Source organism: Branchiostoma floridae, chromosome 11 (assembly GCF_000003815.2).
Source record: "Branchiostoma floridae strain S238N-H82 chromosome 11, Bfl_VNyyK, whole genome shotgun sequence".
Taxonomy (NCBI): domain Eukaryota; kingdom Metazoa; phylum Chordata; class Leptocardii; order Amphioxiformes; family Branchiostomatidae; genus Branchiostoma; species Branchiostoma floridae.
Window position 1 is genome coordinate 4,146,265 of NC_049989.1, and position 18,164 is coordinate 4,164,428.

An 18,164-nucleotide genomic window follows, 5' to 3' on the forward strand; every position below is an offset into this window, starting at 1 on the left:
GCCACACATCAGTGTGACCGCAAGGTTATTTCACACAGTTGACACAATTTTTTGGTGCAATCTGGCATGGTTGCAGGTAAACAGTAAGATTCTCACTTTAATATATATATAGTGCTGTTAATTTACAGTGGCATACAGGCTTCAGACAGAATTTTGAACTTTGGCTTTAAAGTCCATCAAATATCTCCTGATTGGATAAACTGTTAGCTTCTATACATTCTGTAACTTTACACTTGCAAGCTAAAATACATCAAAAACCATGTCTTTGGAGACAGAACATAGTCTAAAACACACTGTACAAATCACCATAGTGCTAGCATACACTACATCATACAGGGTTTTTTTTTCATCAAGGCACAAACATGTTTGCAGCATAATTTGAATCACCACCATCCAATCAGACCACACCTAGGTTTGACCAATCATGTGGCTGATAGATCATTGCTATGGCAACAACAGCAGGGAAGCAGATATCAATGAAGGGTATCTGTGAAAGTTCTTTGGAATTAATTCTTTTCTTACTCTTACACACTTAAGATAATAGCTGTTGCCATCTAGGCTACATTAAAATCTAATTGCTAGTAGCATTGAAACTTCATTTGCATATATATATAGAGAGAGAGTTTAGAATTTGCAAAAGAAAAATAAGAGAAAACCAATTGTTTGATACAAATGTAAAAGGAAACTTCCTTCCTTACACATCAAGTGTAGTGACATTACACGTATTCGCCTATAAATAGTTAAATTTTACATTTGCAAAAACTTGTGGTGTTTGAGTACAGGAATTTATTTTCATCAATTCCTCTGAATATCATTTTGACACTTAACAACATACACAAGGAAAAAACTTACAGTTACAAAGCTCATATTACATATAGATACAATTTACAAGGTTAGAGTTGTGATTCTTACCCTGTGACATGATTGTTCAAAGAATTCCCACCATCATTATAGTTTCTAACAGATTCAGTGCAACACTGCAAGCTGGAAGTGAAACATGGCAGGAGACCATCCTTTTCAACAGGGGTGCCGAAGTATTCATGCAAATTTTTTTACAGAATTCATACAAAGTGCAATCCATTACTAAAAAACATACTAATCGTATGGAATTCATACAAGACTTATATGTATGTCGAACAATACTATTAGTAAGGATCGTATAAATTCCATATGTATGTTTCTTACTAGTGAATCATATGATTTCTATAAAATCTGTATATTTCTAAGAAACATACAAATTTTAAGGATTTCATACAAGACTTACACAATACTATGAGTAGTAAGGATTGTATATATTCCATAAAATTTGTGAATCATACGATTTCCATAAAATTTGTATGTTTTGTAGCGCATGAATTCCATTAAATTTGTACGCATTCTAGAAAACTTGTATTGATTCCGTAAAGTTTGCATGAATACACCATAGTTCAAGGTCAAACATCTTGGAGGTCATGACTTGAAGACGTGAACAGCTCGGACCACGTACTGGCGACAGATGGGACATTCGTTCATCTGTCGTCCGCATTTGGTACAGGTGACCATGTGTCCGCACTCCAGGAGTACGCAGTCTATGGCAGCATCCATGCAGATTTTACACAGGCTGTCTTCAGGGACAGAACTATCTCCATCCATTCCCTCACCTGGAACAGTGGGCAGACACAGCAGTTAGATTCTTGAACCCAAACAGCTCTGAAACATTTCACTGATGAAATTAGCTGAAACAGTACTTGACTTGACTAGTACTGATGTGAACCTTGCCACATTGGCAACTCGAAGTATTTTTTATTCAGCCTTCTGATCACAATTCTGAAAAAAAAAACACCACTACAATATAAATACCAAGTGTTTGTTTTAGCTTGTATGCAAAATAATGAGTAAATTTATGATAATTCGAAAGTTATTTTTGACTGCTCAAATTCCTGCCCAACGAATACTTAGATTTGCATGTAATCCTCTCTATCACCCTGCAGCATTGAAGAAGCATTGATGACAGATCTGTTGGAGTCAACAAACCACAACACAAAACCCAATGCCATTATCCTCCCCATGTCAAATTCCAAATTGTCTTTGTCTCTGTCAGCAGGGCTAACTCTTTGAAATAGCCACAGACTAGTTGGGCAACCCTTGCTGTGCGTGCTGAACAGCCAAATTAATCAATAAATAAAATTTAAAAAAATAACATTGCAGATCCCTTACCCTCTGTGGAGTCCGTGGGGATGTTCTGTCTGGACTTGTACAGTCTCCTCACCCTCTCCACCAGCTCTTCCTTCTCCACACAGCCTTTGTAGTCTACAAAGTTCGCTGACAGGATTTCCTTCAGCTGTCTGACTGTCAGATCCTCCACCTCGTCTACACTACTGAGGTCCGTTAGAGAAGTACGTCTCTTTGGCTGACTGGGCTGTTGACATAAGCAAGAACAGAACTATATCAAAATGTTGGAGACTATACTTCTTCATAACAAAGCAAACATAAGCTATACGATCTCACAACTCTGCAAAATCTGAAGTTTTTTTGAAGGCCTTGTTTCATTAATCAAGAAAAAAAGTGCTTGATTAATATTACATGTGTCCATTGATCATTTCCTGTCACTCTAAGGTGAATGCAAGTGGCATATAAAAAATATTTAACTGCAAAAACACAGACAAAAACAATACCTCCACATGAATTATTAGCCTCTTCCATAGGTCCAATGACCAAAGAGATGTCTGCTTAATGACTACTTCTACCACATCTGACCTCTAATTTTTCCCGCTCTGGGAAGTCTGACCTTTGCAGTCATCTTCCCACTCACTTCCTGCCACTCAACTGCCAGTGTATTGAAATGACTACAAACCCAAACCAACCTACACCAACACACATACCCAAAAACAAAGACATGTAGTCAACCATAGGACAAAATCCAGAGACACCACTGTGATTTTGGACTTGGAGTCTTATCTTACCGGAGCTTCCTCATTTGAAGTACTTGTAGTACTACTTGGTTCGCTGTCTTCTCTCTCTGAAAACACGTGTCGAGCCATTTCATCCCGTAGCCGCCGTAAGGTGTCTGTGAGCTGCTCCTCTGCCCCGGAGGTTGCTGATGTGTATGTAGTCGATGTGTGAGAGGAGAATGTGGAGGAGCTGAAGTTGCTGTTGTCACCAGCTGTGCTGTCCTCGGCAGCTCTTCTGCGTGCCTGTATGAAGAGTAGAGGGTAGTACATTCAAGTTATAGTAACTTATACCATATACGCATGTACTACAATACTTTGCTTTGAAATCTTATACGCATTCTTTTTCACTACTGTTTGAAGAATAGAACTGTAGAACTAAAATCACAATAGTAAACCATATAAAGTACATTTGAGTCTTTTAAGCAGCATGTTGCTATGAAAATATTAATTATTTCAATTAATTAATTAAAGAGTACTTTGGTAGTTTAGCACAATACTGAATGCATTTTGATATACCCGAGACATGCGTGTTTTACTTCCTAAAATTTATATCTATCAGAAAACAACACTCTCTTGTAGAGCTTAGAATTCCTTTAACAACCCTTAGACATCTTACATGCAACAAGACAACCCAAATTACAAAAACATGGTTATTATCATACAACTAAAATCAACCAAAAAGATTTAATACAGTAAACTTTCTACTACCACACCTCAGCCTGTTCTCGCTGTTCCTCCGCTGTTCTTCTCGTCGTCTCATTGGCCGAATGTCTCATGATCAACTCTACCAGCTCGTCCTTCTCTGTACACATGTCCGACGGAATGTGCTTTGTGGTCAAGAACTGGCGTAGATCCTTCACTCGTAGGCGTCGGAGCTCGCTGCGCTCCATCGGGTTGAGGGAGAAGACACGGCAGCGGTTGCACCGCCGGCGGTCCCGCGTTCTGTCAGCCTCATTGAGCAGGCAGTTGTCACAGTAGAGGCTGTGACACTGGAAACATTTGTGCTGGAACACATGTACAGAGGATGGATACGTTAGCTTCTGTATCTGTATCTGCAATGTATATAGGAGGCTTCACTGCTCTTGGTGTAACACATGTACAGGGGATTGATATGTTAGCTTCTGCATCTGTATCTACAATGTACAACCGGATAGTGAGCGAGTGAGTGATATAGGAGGTTTAACTGCTCTTGGTGTAACACACCAGCTTTGCAACCATCTGGAACGACAACAGTTGGTTATATCCTGCTGAACAGCCTGTAACACCTAATCTTTGTGCTTCTAGCTACAACCACTGTTTCAATATATACACTGGCATTTTGACCGAGCAACAATCAAATCTTATTCTATATATTTCAAGCTCTTGTTTTTTGTGTGCGAGATTATAGTTTTATTCTAAAAGCTTTCAGGTGATCAGCTTGGTACTATTTTGTCTGATCAGTTCATTACAAAGTCATCTGGCTTTGAATATTTTATGACTTGGCCTGCTTACCGACAAAAGAAAAGGCTACTATTCAGATAAGTACAGGATTTAGCAATAATGGAATCTGACAGGATGTACAATTAGTAAGTGCCATGCTTTACATAAAGACATTATGATATACTGCAGGAAACACCTGTCACTGTGGTTATGTTTGTGTCACTTGATTTGACTGATTATAAAACTTCCATGCATTTTGTTTTATATTACATACTTCACGGTACGAGTAGAGATTGCAATCAGATAGAATCAGCAATTCTACCAGTAGAGATCCCGATTAGAGTCCCGATTAGGGTGGCATTCCACTTATTACTTCTAAATCCATGGATTCAGTACATCTACAATGTACTACAGTGACAAGGATTCGGGCTATAAAGTTCTGTCTTCTAAGAAAATATCTTTAGATATACAAACATACAGACTCTGATTTAAGAATTTCTACCTATGCAGCCACATTGCAGTCTCTTCTAGTGCAGTCTCTTCTTCTTACACACACATACACAAAGACACATAATATGATTGTTCTAAAATCCTTTCATGGCATTGACGTAATTTCTACTCGAGCACCATCATCCACTTGCCTTACTCAGAATTACCAAATCTAAACATGGAAAACCTGACCTAAAACAAACTTTCAGCTCCATGTGTTTCTATGGACATAGACAGCAGAACCATGGCATGTATGTTATGTGGCTAACATCAGTCGTCAAGGTGAACTAGGCTTTACTAAACAGTCTGTTGTAAACTAACTATGGCCTTGCCCTAAACTAACCCAGGCATTATCATGCTTCCTATTTTCTAGAAAACACTGAGTCAGTTCTGAAGCTTGTCAATAAGTACCAGGTACCTGTTTACTTAAGGTAAGACCTACATCCTCAAAGCTAAAGCATTAAGCAGGTCAGGGTGTGGAAAGGAAAATATTTCCTAAGTAATGTACACTACAAAGCTCACTGCGCTTCACTAAGTGAAAACATCCATCTTGGACTAGTGCCAAAGTAGCCATTAGTGTTTTGAGAACTGTAGTTTTGAGTGAAGCCCTGAGCCAAACTCACAAGTTCTCCAATATATTTGATATATATACATTAAAACAAGAATCACAAAAAGGGCTGTCTACAGGACATGTATCTCTTCCATCTCAAGCTTGTTCGACCAGGAAAAAAACTTTCCTTCAATCCATCCCCAAAATATCAACTTCGTGACAGGAAATTGAGGAAAACAAATTTTTGTAATACTGAAATGACAGATTTGACAACGAAAATTAACAACATGTGGTCCAAAAAAAGTAGGACAGAAAGCAATCTTAAACTGGAAACAGTCCTGATCACGACTCCCCCCCAAAATGGAAATAGGTACCTGGGTATAATACTAACATTACCTTTAACAACTCCTTTTTGGTAGGATTCTCCTGCGAACTTTACTAAGCACCAATGATTTACATTATCTAGGCCCAATGACATGGGCAAAACATGACACATGGCCTTTCCCGGAGCTGTAACCATATAAATAGGATAAACAGATCATGCATTAAGTATGAAAACCCCTCACATTTCATAGCCACTAATACTACCCGGGGTACTAAACAAATCTTAGCAGTAAATGCATTTATATACAAAGCTGGTATCTGTGATATGATCAAGTGTATGTTATGTGAATGCCAGGTGCATGTGGTAGTGCATGTTGTTCCAGATGCTTTCATTTTCCCACTGGTAATCAACTAAGCATGTGGAACATTTGTACACATGTACGTAATATATTACATCATACAGAGAAATAGTTGTGTAACTTCCTTATTGCCACTTGTTGGTAAATTCTAACTGTTGGCAACACAAAAGAAATCTACCATCACCTCATCTTCCACAACATGATCTGAACCGTATCGTGTCTATCAACAAAGAGAACAAAGCAGCCCTTACCTTTCTTCTTAGAATATGGAAGCTACGATCACAGTTTGAACATGGCATTCTGCCTCCTACTTTTCACTACATTTATATTTGTCTCTTTCGCAGCTCACAGCATCTAGCTTGTACTTTGTACCATGATGGCAATAGGCAGTGTGGGCTGTACTAAAGAATGGCAGGGGGGGAGTTTCGTATTGGTCATTCCATTTACTCTACAAATTTGTTTAAGCCCAGAAATAGCTCTAGCATACTATTTCCTCCAAAAACATTCTCACTTATACAATAAAAACACTGTTTTAATGGCTTTGAGTATAGCAAAAAGTGCAAAGTCATGCTTTTAGCCATTACCCACTAGAGTTTGCAAGTGGTACATTCTAATTCTATTGACAGAGGGTACTTGGGCGAAACCAACATTCTAGGAAGGGGTGTCAATGCTGTCAAATAATAGAGTCGACCATCCCTTTTCTTCTTCTTGTATGTTTTCTAAAAATCCTGCTGCATAGACCTTTTTGTTTTCCCAAAATATATTTCTGATGGATAGATATCAAGCCCACACATTGTTGTAATATTTCCCAACCCTCTGACTGTTGAATTATTCAAAGCTAATTAGAAACCACATGACAGTAGTCCAACAAGCAAACACTCAGCATGATGGGAAGGGTGAACACTTGATCCCCCTGGGAACAGGCTAAAGATAGCTGGTCTCATCAGCTGGGCTGGGGCACTGTCACTGGAGCATGCTGTGTGTCATCACTAATCTCCAAGCAGATCCTACGATGGCATAAGACAGTACCAAACTGGCCAACAGCAAGTGTAGTCAGCCAAGAGGTGTCCAATTGCCATGTAGGCAAACACACTCCTAAGCCGGCTTCACTTCTCTGCCAGCTTTTGATACTACTGTAAATGCATTTAAGTTTGCTGGGAGTTAATTTCGCGGTAGCGGGAAAAAGGACTTTTCTCGGTGGTTTTAAATTCGCGGTAACACCATAGACTGCAGTCTAATAGTAATACCATAATTGAAAAATGTTTGCGGTGGTTTTAAGTTCGCTGTGAAGCGGTCGCTGCGAAAACCGCAAAGATTAATCCACCGCGAACATTTCTGCATTTACAGTATCTCATGCTACTGTAGGATCTGCTTGGAGATAATGTCATCACTACTGTTGATTAAGTTTGTTTCCCAAATGGAAAACATATCGTTTTGCTTGCTTGTGTGTTCTTGCCTGAGTACCATCCTCCATAGTACCGCTGGCTCATGATCAATCCTTTCGCTTGCTTCTGTGGCTAGCAAGTGAAAGGATTGAGCCAGGGGTACTATGGAGGATGTACTTGGGCTATGTGTGTTTTTCTTCTTCTATCATTAACCAATTTATTTTATCACTTCAGGAAATACATATCATCTGCCAGTATTTTTCAAAGATTCCTGGGAAAGATCCCCAACATACAACATAAAGAGTTGCCGTATAAAGAGCTCACTTAAATATACATAATCTTCAAAAAGAAAGTAAAGTGTTATCATACATGTAGGTTAAGTGAGAAACTTAAGGATTGGGCCAATGAAACAATAGTTCTTACTTCTTTGGCAAGAAAAATCTGTTCACTTGAACGGACTTTGCTATTTGTGCATTGCATAATCAATAATGTCTGGGCATTTCATCAGCCAGAAGTGCTACATACTAACATAGGAAGCAAAAGTGAAAGTGTTGTAACAGTTATCATATGGATAAAATTTCTTATTTAGATAGATAAATTCAAACAGACAGCAGTCACCAAAACTCATTCCCTAGTAATTTTCTTAGTACATGTAATAATCATAAAAAATGCATCTACAAAGCCGTCATTAACTAATTTAGTCTAATACATGTACAGTAGTAAAAAAACCAAACATTGGCACAAAAATGTACCTTTTTCCTAGTTGTAGTGAAGTTTAGTGTACAGTTTTCACATCTCCCTGCCGTGACATCCTCCCTGCTCCTGCTGCCAGGGCGCTGGTTTGAAGCTGACGTGCCGGCTCGAGGTGTGGCCGAGCGACCTGCGTAGAAGCCATTGGGACGACTGCCGGACATAAACTCAGGCGGCATATTGTCTGCTTTGATGACCACAGCACCCATGTTCACAACTGTTGGACGTCAGGAAGTCAAGAAAGAAAGACTTTTGGGCAGAATCCCTGTTGATGAGGTTGTAGTATGCTGTTCTTCAACTTCAAGTGTACATCTTCACATGCTGAGTATTTCTGTCTGTGCTGCAAAGATATCAAAGATGACAGTTTACAATTTGCTATTTCTATTCAAAGCAAACTGTGTCACTACATTACATACTTTGACTTTGACTTTATTTGGATCCACAATTAGCTTCTATTAGCCATTCTTCCTGTGATCCTCCAAATAAAATACATCAATACGATATCACATAACGGCCATGACAGAAATACTACAAAAAGAATCACACTAAAATTATATCAGATACATCATACATATGTAGGCAAAACACTGAATATTATCAATACAATAACAATCTATAACATTCCAGTATTTTGTGTAAACATCACAAGACATTGTAAAGACAGGTTGCCAACAGCAGCTGCTGGTCTCCATGGCTACAGCTGTGTTGTTACCATGGTTACACATTCAGGCTACCCAACTTCCATTAGAGCCAAAGTGAGATGCCCTTTGGCATTTCAAAGCTCTTTTCAGTTAATCACATTCATTGAAGAGTTTCTTTTGACATCTTCCATTCTCAGAATTGCTTTAAAAATGACTGCCTTGTACTTACTGGTGCCTTGACAATATCAATAGATGTTACATACACTACAAAATCTTGAATTCCGACCAGTTTGAATCCCAGCCGAGCTTTTGATTGCCTGAATTGTTCTTCTCTTTCTTGTTCAGATACTAGGCAAGACCCCTCATTTTGGAGTTAACACCTAGATATGCCTAGTACATGTACAAGACATAGACAAGATTTTGGTAAGAGTGGTGGGCTCTTTAATATGCTCATGTTAGAATCCACCATTGTTTCTTGTGTCAGAATCCACCAAACAAGTGGTTCTGCTAGAATTGATAGTTCCTTGGGGGAAGCGTACAAGTGAGGCCAATGTGCGGAAAAGTATGCTATTAAAGCTCGTGGTAGAAAGCCAGAGCAAGGGATGGGGACCCTAGCATGTACAAGTGGTGGTTGGATCATGGGAATTTGTTGGACAATCTTTGTCGCGTTTGCTGAAACTCCTTGGTATATGAGGTTAATGGCTCATAGGAAATCCTTCAGGGACATTCTTGAGGCAGCAGAGAAGGCCTCATGTTGGTTGTGGTTCCATAGGGGGGGGTGACCTTGGAAGACCTTGGTGTCCTTAGCTGGGTTCACCTGGGTGAAGGTGTATGGTGATTAAAGAACCCGAAACACCCAGTGACCCCGGGTTCATCACTAATGATGTGTCCTTGTCACACTGTTAATTTTTATAATTAGAGTGTTCTACTTCTAGAAAGGAAGCAAGTTGTTCCCATGTTGTTTTTATGGTCATTAAGATAACATTACTCTACAACACCTAGATGAACCTCCTTGGTGACACCATTGACACCTCAAAACTACCTACCTACCTACCTACCTACCTAGTCCCTTGACCTCCAGGTCGTTGGGGGGACAAGGTAGACATGATGATCGAGAGTTGCCTCCAGTTACCTCAAAACTACTGGCACCTTAATGTTGTCTTAGATCATCCAAGGAGGGAAAATGGACATTCCTTGGGTCATCACAGAAGCTACTTTCATCAAACTTGCAACTGCCACATTGCTATGGTTAACTTTTATGCTACCCCTAAATGCAAATCGTATTATTTCTGTAACAGATGTTGTTCAACCATGCAAATAACTGTAACCAAGGCTGTAAATCAAGTCCATTATCAACTTGAGACCACTTGTTGTTTGTTTGGTTCCCCTTCATCAAACACTGTAGTAACTTTACACAGTTATGACGACCATTAAGGGCGCTTTCTTACGTGATTAAGAATACGACACATTCATAGCAACGCTTGCGTCTTTGTCGGCAAGGAAATGAAATGAAATGTCGTCAGTGGGAATTTTTTCTCTCGATTCTTAGTCGTTCACACGACTTGCACTTCCAAATGGGCGGCGTTTCTTCACAAAACTCAGTCAGCAGAGACATAGCTGCCTCTACTGTCTAACAGCTCACACATCAAAGAGCAGGAGAATATCATCAAATCACGCAAGATGTTAACGACTGACCTGATCTAAGCCAGAGAACGGCGACAAGGGAGTTCTGTCTCCTGTTGCTTTTCACCTGAGGGCCATCTTGAAACTAGAGCTTAGGTGGAGGTGGTTGTATGACGTCACTGAGCTCTCGGTCCCAGCTAATCGTTTGGTGTCAAGGATGGTTTTATGAAGGTCGTGGACAAAAATAGGAGTGTTTTAGATCAACAAAAGTTGTATATAATGTTATTTCCTCTTTTTTCCTTTTATACTCGTTTCTCCGTTGACATATATGCAGCAGTGACTACAAAACTGTTGGAATTAGGGAACGAGAGTATTGACGCAAGTTGATTGACCGCAGACAAATGCACAGTGGAATCGTTCTTCAAGTTGCTTCACAGATATGAAGCCAATTTTACACATATCTTTTTATTGTTTATTACAATTTATATGTTAGATATATGTTACCTTCACGGTTTTACCAAAATCTGCTCAAAGCAGTGAAATGTGTTGATGGAAGATGTTTTCATTTTGCGGCGCTCGTTACTTCCTCAACACAAAGATCCAAAGATGGCGTCCACGGGGGACAGCGATCTGCTCAACCTGAAGATTTCCATCGATGCCGACGAACTGTCGGACATGGAAGAAGATAGTCCTCTTGAGGAGGATACAGAGAAACCAGAGGGACAACTGGGAGACGGTTCGGAAGCTCCCCATGTTGAAATTAAGCGCTCATTGGAAGGCAGAGTGTTGGTGCGTGTCTGTCTTTTCACTTCAAACGTAACGAATCGTATGTTCCGAACTTGTCTTGTATGTTATGAAAAGGAAATTATGTCAAAATCTATACATATTCAGATCCAAGTTCGGAATGAAAACGCAGATGAACTGAGCTTAGCTGTTTCTTTTTATTCATAAGCCAGTATGCTAGATTACAGTATACAATTATGTATATAATGTTGATAATGATATATTTATTTTGTGATAGTCCATGCTACAGCTCAGCATATTTTAGTAAATAAGGCTGTTGATTTAGTCTTATATTGTCGTCTTTGCAGCCTAATCTGGGAGAAAGAAAGTATGAGAACAAGGCTGGTGACTTCATTACTGGCATTGACATCACTGATCCGGTAAGGATAAAAACCCATATCTTAGTGCAAGATGTGTGATAATGTTTCCATGTATGAAATTCTCTTTCTACTCTTGACTACAGACTTGATAAGTGGATTCTGATATTAAAGAAATAACATGACCGTTCATTTAATGATGTTATACTCATAGACTTATACAAAGAACAAAGAAAATCAGATACATGTACACATGTATGATGTAGTGATTTCTTCTCATTAGTCATTCTGCATTCTACTTTCAGGAATTTCTGGAGAAGAGACAACAGCGAGCCAAACGGTTTGGTGTCACCCCACCAGCAGAGGAAGAAGCCTTTGCAAAAAGGTGATAACAGTGTTCTTCTCTTTCCAACTGCCTCGCATTATACATCTATACTGTTGCATACATGTATATTTTAAAAGCAGTGACTCTTTCCTTGAAATACCACAGCTGCAGCTTAATAAAACGCACACTCTTTTCTTCTGATGTACCCTCTTAGGTTAGAGTTGCTGAGAGAGGAACTAAAGGAAGGTGAGTTTTGGAAGTATCCTTAGTCACAATCAGGGTAATGGATGGAGACTCAAAGGAGGACTAATTAATAAGTCATTAATAAGTTTTCATCTCATAAGTATAGGATGTGGTTTGTTCTTTGGAGTTTCCGTCTCCTAGGAGGACTTCCGACCAAGGATTCAATGGGTTCCTCCTACCCCTGACTCGTGTATGGCGGGTGCTTCATGCCCGAACATGCCCCTATGGCCTGCCACTGCCACAAGTACTATGATACAATGATAATAATACAAAACACATATTCACGGTGTCTTGATTTCACAGTAAGAGGTGATGGAAAAAAACTGAAAATATTCCCACAAACTTCTCAGTATTTACAGTGTTTTTACAGTGTATTAAGTGTTGACATGTGTTTGTACACTTTGTAGCATCTGAAGCAGAGTGGGGTATCCGTCCTGAGGCCCTGCATGTACAAGGAGTGGACGACCTGAACACACAGCAGGTGTTCGACTACTTTAAGAAGTTTGCCCCAGGATCCATAGAGTGGATCAATGACACCTCATGTGAGTACAAGAAACTTCATTTTACCACAAAGCACCAGATAAGTGATGTATGTGATTGCTAACACTATACAGGACCTTCTCCCAGTCAACCTCCAAGCACATGGTTGAGCCCTTGTAGGGCAGAAGGCTGAGAACTTTGTCTAACTTATGTCATGTATTTTTCTTCCCAAAGAAAGTTTTAAGGAAAAGTACATAATACAATATACTGTTCATGCTCTAACTTCACTGCTGTGTTTTGTCTCAGGCAATGTGGTATGGCTGGATCCCAACACAGCAGCCAGGGCCATCCTGTACTACACAGACTCCAGCAAAATACATGAGGCTACTGAGGAAAAGGACACTCCAACTGAAGACACAAAGAAGGAAGAAGTCCCAAAAGTAGAAGAGAAAATGGAAGAGAGTAGTGTTGCTACAGGTTAGTATGTACATTTTTAGTTCCATCCCTTTCCAGTAGATATATGTTTTAATGCTATGTAACTGATATTGAGGAAATATGTTTTGTTGTTGTTGGCATCCGTCTGTCTCGGAAGACAATGGTAGGCAGACAGTTACTTGCCATCCGCCTGGCCTGCACATGACTTTTTAAGGTGAAGGAGGGATGTGCACTTCCTTCTCCACCCTCTCGTCTACTGGCACACTAAGTCCCATAGGGACAAGAACTGCATGCCACATGTAAGACGGTCCCAGCAGATGCAGGTTTGTTGTTTGGAGTCTCCGTCTCCTAGGAGGACTTCCGACCAAGGATGCATGGGGTTCTTATGACCCCAGACTTGTGTATAGTGGGTGCGTCATGCCCGAACATGCTCCTAAGGCCTGCCACTGCCCACCTTTGGAAGTATGTTTACTGAAACAAAAACATACAAATTACAAATGTACATGTGGTAACTACTGACTTTTGACTTTCAGAAGAAGAAGATGATGATGAGTTGAACCTGATGAGTGATGATGAACTGGAGGAGGGAGAGGCCAGGGGGAAGGACAAGGGGAAAGAGACTGAGACCAAATCTACAGAGGAGGACAAGACTAAAGAAACAAAGGTGAAGCTGGCATGTAAAAAGTATATAATTTGAAAGACATAGACAAAAAACAATTCCTCCCTGTAGATTAGAAGACCTGGACTGTAATATCTGATTAATGACTAGCTCTACAACCTCTGACCTGTACTCCCTGAACTTCCAGTCACTGGCAAATTCAATCTTTGCGATCATCTTCCCACTCACATCCTCACCTTTAATACCAGTCTCCGTTTAGAACTCATCCAGAGGCAAAGTTTGACCCAGGTCAGGAAGAACAAACCTGGACACACTCCAAGACAGGCAAACTGAAGACATAGACTCTTCTTCCATGTGTCGTACTTGTAGTTTCTATTATCTGTGTAATGTAATATTCTGTAGACATGAATCAAATTTTAAACTGTTGTTTTATAAACTGAAATTTTTCTGTATGTAGGATACCTCAGAGGAAGAACCCATGGAGCAGACTGCAGGGTCTCCCGGAGGGTCAGAGGTCAACATACCTGCCAAGTTCAACCTGAGAGAGGCCAAGCCTGCCATTCCCTGTGAAAGAGCCAAGAGGCTCTTCATCAGATATGCAACTAATGGTAACCTGCGCACCTATAGTAGATATGACAGTTTTCATATTTGACCAGCAGTGTAACTGTAGTTCTGAGAGGGGGCAAAAACAGTGCTTTAAGGATAGCACTCCACTTCTGGTATGATCCTATTAGAGAATAGAGATAGGTTTGTATTACAAACAGAGTTTGATGTTACATGTAGCTGGCAGAACGTTTCTTGAAGTGTTGAGTAAATCAACCTTCTCTGGCTGCCTAACCACATAACCATTAGAGAACCAATAGCAAACATCTACGTCAGTGTGCTAATGATTAAGCAAATGGTGACATTTTTCTATTGAAAGTGGGGTTTTCATAGGACTCAGGATTTGATGTGCCTTGATTTTCAGACGACAAGAAGGAGCAAGGGGCCCAGAGGAAAAGCAAGTTTTATATGAAGTACGGAAATCCCAACTTCGGTGGAATGAAGGGCATAATCTCAGAGTCTTGGTGAGTACTATGTTCTGATCATACACTTCAGTTTAAGTTGAATGTTCTTATATTTGAATTTTTAAAATCCCCTCACATTGTCAAAAGAACTTGAACTGTTTAAGTTCTTTTGACAATGTGAGGGGATTTTAAAAATCATACTGTTCAAATTGAACAGCATGATTTGCAATCATAGCCGATTTGCAATCATTGCCTGCATGCAAGGTCCTGTAAGAGTAATGCACAAGGCATGACTTAACTAAGCTGAGATGGTTTTGCTATGTAGCAACTGGATAACATAGAAAACTCTAATCTAATATTTTTTCGCATTGCATTGTAGCTATTTATTAAAGGCCTTTTCTTTTATGCTATACTGAAAAGATCACAGTGTTGGTGGCACTGATTTTGTCTCCTAATATGTCTTGTTGCTTGCTGCCAGTGATTAAGGGTCTTTTCTTTCATACTATACTGAAAAGATAAATATTAGTAGCACTAATTTTGTGTCATTATGTCTTGTAGCCAGTGATTGAAGCCCTTTTCTACTACACTGAAAAGATAACTGCTAGTGGCACTGATTTTGACTCGTTATGTCTTGTTGCCTACTGTCCTGTTAGTAGCACTGATTTTGTCTCGTTATGTGTTGTTGCTTGCTGCCTATAGGAGGCGGAGATACAAAGAGAAGAAGAGGAAAGCGATCGTCTCACAGTACCGTAAGCAGAGGTCGAAGTACAGCGACCCAGATGGAGGAGAGGGTGGTGAGGAGGAGGAGGAGGAGGAGCCAGAGGAGCCAGAGAACGACTGGGAGACGGAGCTGGAGCTGTACAGGCAGGAGCAGGAGAGGAGGCTATTGGTGAGCAGCGCCCTCTGGCATTTTATTGGCGAACTACAGGGAAGTTTCAAGTACATGTAGTTGTGCACCCAGAAGGTAGTAATTGCTGCAAGTCCACCTTGCACAAGATTGCTGGTGTGAAATAGGTGTAAAATAGGATAAGGCATGAGTTAAACTTTGTCCTAAAAACATCAAACTCAGCAATTTTAGTGTAACCCATGGCTTCGAAGTTAAACTGTTCAAATGTATGAAAATTTACCCATTGATCAGGAGAACACCTGCTGTGATACTGAAATGTCTTATAAAGCCAGTAGAATTGTCAGCTAATTGATTTTTGTGCTATGCAAGGGTACAAATAAGGGTATAAGGAAGATCTTTCTGAATCTAGGTCTTGTATTTTCACCGTAGAAAGAAGCTTTACAAACTCAGGAACAACAGAGACCAAGCAGACCACCACAGAAGAGACAGAAGGTGTCTAACATCCAGGCGTACCCAGGGTCGGAGTCAGAGCATGGGTCGGAATCTGGCTCAGACAGTGATGGCATTGACCTGGAGTACGAGCTGCAGCAGCTAACCAAGCAGGAGTCCAAACGGCCGGCGAGAACCATGTATGCAGATGAGGTGGAACAACGCATCAAACAGCTCAGGTGGGTTGGACATAGATACAGGGTTGGGCAAGTTTTCTAAAGTTCACTTTCCTATCGGGCAAGTACATAGAAAATTTACATGTCACTTGCCCGAAATTTGAATGACTTTTTTCATTTTCAATTCCAACATTGGAATTGATTATCATTCATTGGCTCTATTTTTCTGTGTTGACCAATGCAGAAAAATCTTATGGGCTATCTCACTTGCTCGGGACAGTAGGGCTAGTCGACTTGTCCAACCCTAAGATAGGTAACTGTTGTGTGATGAAAACCACTCAAGTGGATTCAATATAGATAGGTAATGGTTGTGTGACAAAAGGCTTTATTGATTCTAATTAAGTTACATCTTTGCCACCTATCAGTTGTAAGCCCATTAGACCATCCTATGATCTGTTTCGTCTTCTGTTTTCTTGTAGTTTACAGCAAAAAAAGAGTTGGCCCAAAAGCAGTCAAGTTTTTCTATGATGCTTATGCATGCCATGGTTGACAAGATGGTGCATTTTAGTACATGCACAAGAGAATTGGCATAAGTGTTGTATGTCATTTCTAAGGCTTGTGAAATTGTCCTGCAGGCATTCAGTCAAAGGAGGCAGAGGCAGCAAGCTGGCTGTTCACGTGCCGTCCTCAGGGGGGGTGAAGTCACGACTGGGGAACAAACCAGACAGCGAGAACAAACCCCGGCTCACTTACACCATTTCCAACGTGCGGGAGCGTCTGGGGGGCAAACAGGCCGCCACGCAGGGAGGCGGCAGTGTGCTCCAGAGACTCGGCAAACAGGCTGGCTCCAGGGGAGAGAGTATCTTACACAGACTTGGGCAGAAAAGACCTGCTTCTGACAGTGAGTCTGAAGAGGAGGAGGAAGAAGAAGAAGATGAAGATGAGTACGACAGAGATGACGGTCGTGATTCCCCGGAGTTAGCCAGCGATCTTAGAAAGAGGCTGGGAGCTAAGAGAACTGGAGGAAAGTTTGACTTCAAAAACCTTCCCAGCCTCTCCATAGAAGTCACCAGAGATGACAGCGATTGACAGCCCTTTATGCTTCCTATGTTTGTATGAGCTCGGTAGTCAGTGAAAAATAAAAGGCATTCCTAGAGGAAAGAATTTGTGAGGACCATACTTTGTAACGCACAGGTATTTTTTGATGATTGGCAGAAATGTAGAATGGCAACATGCAACAAGGATCATCATAGCAGCTGGCATAAGACATGGTTACTGGCTCCCACCAACATGTTGGTACACTGGTCTCCTTTAAGTATGCTTTATCAAGACCACTGGCAAAGAATTTTTGCTTAGCTTTTGCATTACTGAGATTATGACATTTCATCCAAAGCCTATTTGTATCTGTGACATCTTCTTGTACATGTTCATGAGCATATGTATTTTAAACTTGACATTAACCTTTACCAATACTTGTATAACATTTGCCTGTGTCCTTTACTTTATTGGTAATACATTGTATTGGCAAACTCTGTGTATCATTGAATCGCTACTACATGCGTAATATTTAGTGTCGACTTACTAGTATGATAGAGAATTGGTTACCAGTTTAGTGTTACATGTAGCCTTACTAAATGGCGCTTATAGCGGCACATCCGACATTTACCAGCCCCAAGGGAACCTTGAAACTTGAAAGTAGAGTTTGTGTTATACGGACTAGTGTTACATGTACTATTTTTCATTCTCCTTTTTTTTTATTTTGTTTTGTTTTGTTTTATGAAATTGATTTTGAAAATGAGAGATAGTGCGTACTTAGCCAAATATAAGTGATTCTTACATTTTGTATTTGTATTCATCTATTTTCTTCAACCATGCACCAGACGTCACATTGTTTTGTATACAGAATACAATTTTGGTCATACAACTAAGCTTTGGAATTGCTTGATAAAAGGAAAAAAAGACAAGAAGATAATGGTTATTCCAATCTGAATGTGTTTCATATTCTAATCTATAGAGAATTTACTTATTTAACC

At 40.1% G+C, this 18,164-nt stretch overlaps 2 protein-coding genes across 3 annotated transcripts in view; one reads left to right on the plus strand and one right to left on the minus strand.

Annotated features, from left to right (window-relative positions):
* Positions 1 to 10,708, minus strand: part of LOC118425721 (E3 ubiquitin-protein ligase RNF34-like) — a gene marked incomplete in the record, with an annotated part of 12,842 nt that extends 2,134 nt beyond the window's left edge. The window contains 6 exon segments of one of the 2 annotated variants that reach the window (XM_035834772.1): positions 1 to 1,640; positions 2,197 to 2,398; positions 2,943 to 3,173; positions 3,644 to 3,934; positions 8,209 to 8,546; positions 10,543 to 10,708. In XM_035834772.1, coding sequence (XP_035690665.1) covers positions 1,450 to 1,640; positions 2,197 to 2,398; positions 2,943 to 3,173; positions 3,644 to 3,934; positions 8,209 to 8,415 — 1,122 coding nt within the window. 2 annotated transcript variants of the gene reach the window in all.
* A 318-nt stretch (positions 10,709 to 11,026) lies between these two features.
* LOC118425696 (nuclear cap-binding protein subunit 3-like) lies at positions 11,027 to 18,059 on the plus strand. The gene is made up of 12 exons (XM_035834737.1): positions 11,027 to 11,259; positions 11,562 to 11,633; positions 11,876 to 11,955; positions 12,110 to 12,141; positions 12,546 to 12,680; positions 12,925 to 13,095; positions 13,587 to 13,717; positions 14,130 to 14,280; positions 14,640 to 14,739; positions 15,379 to 15,568; positions 15,956 to 16,194; positions 16,767 to 18,059. The coding sequence occupies exons 1-12, from the start codon at positions 11,077 to 11,079 to the stop codon at positions 17,218 to 17,220; spliced, it is 1,938 nt and encodes a 645-aa protein (XP_035690630.1). The 5' UTR covers positions 11,027 to 11,076; the 3' UTR covers positions 17,221 to 18,059.
* The last annotated feature ends 105 nt before the right edge of the window (positions 18,060 to 18,164 follow it).

Bases quoted from the DNA above. Each gene is read 5' to 3' on its own strand.
- LOC118425696 (XM_035834737.1), top strand. From the start codon at position 11,077: ATGGCGTCCACGGGGGACAGCGATCTGCTCAACCTGAAGATTTCCATC. The intron at 13,718-14,129 runs GTGAAGCTGGCA...TTCTGTATGTAG, and splicing joins ACAAGACTAAAGAAACAAAG to GATACCTCAGAGGAAGAACC. The intron at 16,195-16,766 runs GTGGGTTGGACA...ATTGTCCTGCAG, and splicing joins CAACGCATCAAACAGCTCAG to GCATTCAGTCAAAGGAGGCA.